This window comes from Galeopterus variegatus, unplaced genomic scaffold (genome assembly GCF_000696425.1).
Source record: "Galeopterus variegatus unplaced genomic scaffold, G_variegatus-3.0.2 Scaffold571, whole genome shotgun sequence".
Lineage (NCBI taxonomy): Eukaryota > Metazoa > Chordata > Mammalia > Dermoptera > Cynocephalidae > Galeopterus > Galeopterus variegatus.
Window position 1 is genome coordinate 392,715 of NW_007726682.1, and position 5,909 is coordinate 398,623.

At 43.7% G+C, this 5,909-nt stretch overlaps 1 protein-coding gene across 1 annotated transcript in view; it reads right to left on the reverse strand.

Moving 5' to 3' along the window:
• TTC7B (tetratricopeptide repeat domain 7B) overlaps positions 1 to 5,909 on the reverse strand; it is a 252,642-nt gene that overhangs the window by 185,966 nt on the left and 60,767 nt on the right. The window contains exon 5 of the mRNA XM_008570126.1: positions 2,907 to 3,028. Coding sequence (XP_008568348.1) covers positions 2,907 to 3,028 — 122 coding nt within the window. The remainder of the gene's footprint in view (positions 1 to 2,906; positions 3,029 to 5,909) is intronic.

A 5,909-nucleotide genomic window follows, 5' to 3' on the forward strand; every position in this document is an offset into this window, starting at 1 on the left:
GGACCTGGACAGCCACTAGCTCATCTCCCCCTCCAGTGAGGAAAGAGGGAGGAACAGAAAGAGCAGAACAAGGAGAGGGTGGGGAAGGAAAGGATGAAGACAGGAAGGGAAGCTGGAAGGAAAGAGTGGGACAGGAAGGAGGAAGAAGAAGAAAGACGTTTTGTGACATGCTGTAGGTGAGACATGAGGAAGAGCCCAAGGAGAAATCCTCGGCAGAGGCTGGGAACCATCTGCTGGCAATGTCTCGTCCTGGCGGTCAAGTGCTCCCTCACAGACAGGCAGCGTGACAGACAAGGCCACCGTTAGAGGGTGCAATCAAGCCCCTTCACACAGAGCCACAGCATGTCCCTTGCTGTGGCACAGTGGTAAAAAGTCAGAAACCTGGAACACAGGGCACGGTGTGGCCTACAGCAAGTCGCATTACTCTGAGTTCAGACTCTTCTGTGAAACAGGGCGGTGCTGCTCATACTGCCGACCTCCCACGGTGGCAGTGGAGACGACAGAGAGAACGCTGTGAGCATCCATGAAGATGAAGCCAAAGCACTTGGTAAACCTGAGAGCATCACTGTGATCTAGGACATTAGAAGGGGCCCAGGAACTGGTCTTGGCATCAGGTTTTCAGATGCCCAAATTCACCAGTTCAGCAGTTACTCCTAGAAAAGAGGGGAGAGTTGTAAAAGCAGATTCATTACTATAACTCAGCAAGTCCTCAGGGGTGACAACCAAAAAGCTGAGTATATATTTAAGTATATTTCTAAAGAAACAAGATATATTTTATCAGCTTCCATCTCTTACTGCCAAACTCTTGATATTGCATTTCCCTGCCACTGAAAATCAGTCAATGCTGTCTGTTACATCCTTCCAGATACGTACACTGGCTGTAGGCTTTTATTCACCAGCAAGCCCTGAGTGTGGCTCCCACTGTGAGACAAGCAGCCCAGACAGCACTTGGCATATCCAAAACCTCCCACTGGTTTCTCTCCTTTTGTCCACATTTTGTGGTCTCAAAACCAGCCCTCACCTCCACCCACCCAAGAGTAATCTCTCCATTACTGGTGCACAATCCCAGCCTTTAGAACAATGCATCTAGCAGGGACCTTTGACAGTAAGTGGCCCAATCCCATCACTGGTCTTTAGAGCCCAGACAGAAGAGTGGAAGGACAAAAGAAGAAGAGAAAAGGCTTCAAAGTTAAGCACTCCTTTAAGGCTACATCAACGGGCATTTCCTTGAACTTGGGTGAAGTAAAATAAAATGAGAATTGAGTCAGTAAGAAATCCACAGCCCGTAACCCATCATCTAGTGCAAACCTCTCATTATTTTTCAGTTGCATTCCAGTGGGCACCCAACGTTTCAGGGGATGAGGTCAGAGCTCAACAGAATTCCTTCCTCCTCCCCAAGGAATAGGTTTCAAAGATGAAAACAAGTTATTGAGCCTACCCTTATCAATCTCACACAAAGCATTTTCAATACAAGGTATGGGTTTGGCACTCCTTGGAGCCCAAGGGAATTAGTTCCTGTCTCTGGACTGCCATATTAATACATACACCCACAGAATAGAGGGAGGGACAGTTAGGATCGGGGGTCCCTCTATAATGACCACCATTTCTTGTGAAAAGGGAGAAGAAACAGATCACTAGAAAAATATCCATTTCTCTCCATTCTCCCTCTACAAGTGTTTATAACAGCAAAGAAAACAGAACTTAAATCTCACCTTAGGGAACATACATCATTGCTCAGAAGATCTCAATCAGTGGCAGATGAGATCAAACTTGAGAGCATCTTTGTGCCAAAGCCACTCCAAACCTTGGGGTGTTTGTCGTGGCCTTTTGCAGGCCAGGCCAAGATGAGCCAGTGGCCTTGGAGCGAAGCAGGCCTTCTCTCATAAGCGGTTCAATAGGATTTGGAAACTATGCATTTACTCTTAACATTGGAAAATGGACACATGCAGCTCTGGGCCACCAGGCAGATGAAATCCCACGTTCACGAGCTACGCCCCAAGGTTTGAAGCTTTTCAAATGAAGAAGGAGCAACTCCATTTTTCATTTTTCCATAGGCTGGGACTCATGTCCCTGCTGCCATTCAAAGCTCTATTTGACTAATCCTAGAGGAAGGGGCACAGGCCTTAGGGGCCTCCATGCAAAGCTTAGGAGGAGCTACAGAGGAACCAGATACCTACTGTTGGTCTTCATGCACATCTATCCTGCAGCACAATGTCGAAACAAGGGACAACTTAAGAGACTTGGAACAGAATCAGCACATTTCTCACAAGGGCAACACCAAAAGGAAAACAAACATCAAAAGCATTAGAGAGCTACCCCTCCCATTCATGTTCTTAAACCCTTTTCAAAGGCAGCTCAAGTAGAGAATGTTCCCGTGTCACATTACAGCCACACTCACTTTCATAAAAACCACACGAGATCTGGCAAATCCAATTCTTGGAACTGATCAGCCATTGAAAGGAAGATGCTCCTGTGTTCCGGGGTTTCCAATGCACTAACTTTTACCTCAGCAAAGCAGGGAGGTCTGTGTGCTGCCATCCCCACAGAGGGAGGGCCTCCTCAGCACAGCACAGCTCCCATCAGGTCCCCCCACCTAGTCTTGGTGCTCCGTGCTTGTGACTCGCACTCACACAGAAGCCCTCCTCCCGCCCTCCTCCCAAATATGGGAAAGCAAGAGAGCCAGGTGGAGGAGAGACAAAAAGAGCCAAAGTTCATTATTTTTTAAAAAGATTCCAATTGTAGTCCACATTTTAAATTGCTTTATTATGATAACTAAACTGGAGACAGCATTATAAGGCTATTTTCCTTCTTTAGGAAAAGAAGGCTATTATAAGGCTATAAAAGATAGCATTATAAGGCTATTTTCCTTCTTTAGGAAGTGGATTAAAAAAATGAAGAAGGCTTACCCATTTTTGAAATAGAGGACATGGGCTCTCTGAAGTCCTGTTTCTAGGAAAAAACCTAGTTCTTGATCGTGGGGAGCAGGGCCAGGCTTAGGGCTTCTGTTTTGAATATTAGTAAGTATTACCTGGAAGGGGAGAAAATTGGAAAACTAATCAGATGCACATCCAAGCCTACTTCCTTCAAACCCTGTCTCTAAATGCAGTGCACAACTTGAAAGACAAACTTCTTTATGCAAATATTAGTGCTCGGGCACAGGTGTAGAAGTGCAAGAATTAGAAAAGCACAGAGAATGACTTCTACAAGGCAGGAAGCAACAAACAACCCAGGGGCACACATGGCTCTCGTAGTACCGAGCTAAGGAATGAAGGGAGCTGATGAATGGATGGTGCTAGGAGAAGCACTAGAGGTGCAGTGGCGCTGCTGAATGCCAGGATACAGACAGGGAGGCAGAGTGACACAGAAGCAGATCCCAGCAAAGGGCAGAAATAGTCATCATCCATCAGTGGCTGAGGTCACCAACAGGCAGACTGCGACTCCAGCCCTGCATGAGCTTGATGAGCTCCAACATGAGCTGAGAGGTGCCATGATCAGCACTGGCCCTGGAATTAACCAGGGAAGGTAAACTCACCAGGCTACCATCTGAAGCCTGTGGGCTGAGCAGCAGTCATCTATTCTCAAGAAGATAGCTAGGAAAAACCACCTCCCTCCCCAGACTTGGCTTCTTATCAACAGATGACAAGGTTTTAAAGGTTTAAATTTTTAGCCCTGCAGGAAAGACAACCAACTAATCAGGAGAAAGACTTGCAAATTGAGTTGGTTATAGTGAAATGTAAACACACATCTGCTACTCCCTTTAAATTCACAAGTCAAATAGAGCATTTATTTGTGGCCTATTTAAAAATCATGCAAGTGTTCTCCAAACATGTGTCCACATTTGCTGAAAGTCAGCAGCTCTTCAAAATACTCAGTTGTTAGCCAAACCCCAAATATCCTCGAGGTCTTGAAATCATTCTCCAAATGGAGTTGAAGCAATTGCTGGTTCTCTAACCCACAAGCTTTGGGGAAAAGAAAAGTGGAAGGCACACCATGAACAAAACATTGAGGAGTAAGATCCAGGTGGGCAGCCCTTGCATTTGAACTACATCCCAGCATCTTATCAAAATTGCCTGGTGTATATATAACACAGTTTCCTTATCCAATCATCCATCGATGAACATTTAGGTTGGTTCCATATCTTGATCACACTTGCAACAACATGGAGGAACCTGGAGAAACTTATGTTGAGGGAAATAAGCAAAGCACAGAAGGATAAATACCGCATGTGCTCACTCATATGTGGGAGCTAAGAGAGAAAGAAGGAAGGAAAGAAAGACCACAGTAGTGCGTTGGTATTACAGAGGGAGAGAACATTCCTAGGGATACAAAGTGGAGTGGGCAGGGGGGAAGGCAAGGTGGAGGGAGTTTGGGAGATAATTGGGTGCGGGACACGGGGTACCAAAAGTAATTTCTGGCAATGGGTATGCTGCCAGTATGAATCTGGCCCTCACATCATGGGCACAAGGGGTGACAATTAGCTTTGTATCTCATGAATATTCACAATAAAAAAATTGTTTTAATTAAAAAATTTAAAAAAGAATCGACTGGCTCCTTCCTGGCTTAGCACTGGGCTCTCCACGTCCACCCTCCACAGGTGTTCCTCCTCTCTGGGAACCCTCATTTCCACTGCACTGCAGGCTCCTCCTCCACACATCCTCTGTGTGTTGGAGATGAACAGAATGCCATCCTTTCTCTCTCAAGCCTCTCCTGAGATGATCTCATCCATTCCTATAAGCTTCAAAAGTCATTGGTATGCTGCCAACTCCCAAATTTATATCTCTAGTCCAGACTTTCTTTCTGAATTCCAGACTCATATCCAACTACTCCACTTGGAGGTTTAACACTGAAACTTTAAAAATTACTTTAAAAAATCATTTGCTTTTGAGCAGTTTTAAATTTTAAAATGCCATGGTTCTTTTAAAGTAAAACAATTCTGGGCCGGTCCCACGGCTCACTCAGAGAGTGCGGCGCTGGTAGCGCCGAGGCTGCGGGTTCGAATCCTATATAGGGATGGCCGGTGCGCTCACTGGCTGAGTGTGGTGTGGACAACACCTAGCCGAGGGTTGCAATCCCCCTACCGGTCAAATAAATAAATAAAGTAAAACAATTCAGTATAGCACAAAAAAAGAGAAAAAATCACCTCAAAATTCCACCATACAGAAATAACCATAGTTAACATTTATTGAACAACAATCCAGATATCTGCATATATATATGTACCAAGCAGAAAAAGAAAAAAACATTTTACAAAAAACATCATGTTTTACTCATACATGTTAGTTTTAAATTTAAACAATTACATGTAATTTAGTTAAATGTAATAGAAGGAACTAAAGTGTAACCAAAGTAATCACTCAATTTCAGAAAAATGTTTTTCCCACATAGTTGATACAAGTTCTCTCTAAAGTGAAAAATGTCATATTTATTATGTGTGTATATACGTATGTGTGTGTGTATCTCCTGCTCAAGCCATTTGCCATGTGATACCCTGTGTCACTGTAGAGTCACCACCCAAGAACAAGGTGCTCAACAGATGTGCCCCCTGGACTGAAGACTTCTCAGCCTCCTAAACTATAAGAAATAAATTTTATTTCTTTACACATTACCTAGTTTCAGGAATTCTGTTATAAGCAACAGAAATGAACTAATACAAAATACACAACACACAAAGAGTTAAAGTAGATCATTATTTTTACCTACATATTTCAACTTCATATAATATCTACTGACACATGATACAAAAATTAACATATTCATACTATTTTCTACTTTGCCTTCTCCTTCAGCCCTCCATTTTCACTATATTACTATTTTTACATTTCAGCCTCCCACTTTCGTTATATTACTATTTTTTTTTTTTTGTCTTTTGTCTTTTTTTCCGTGTCCGGCAACAGATCGCAACCCTCAGT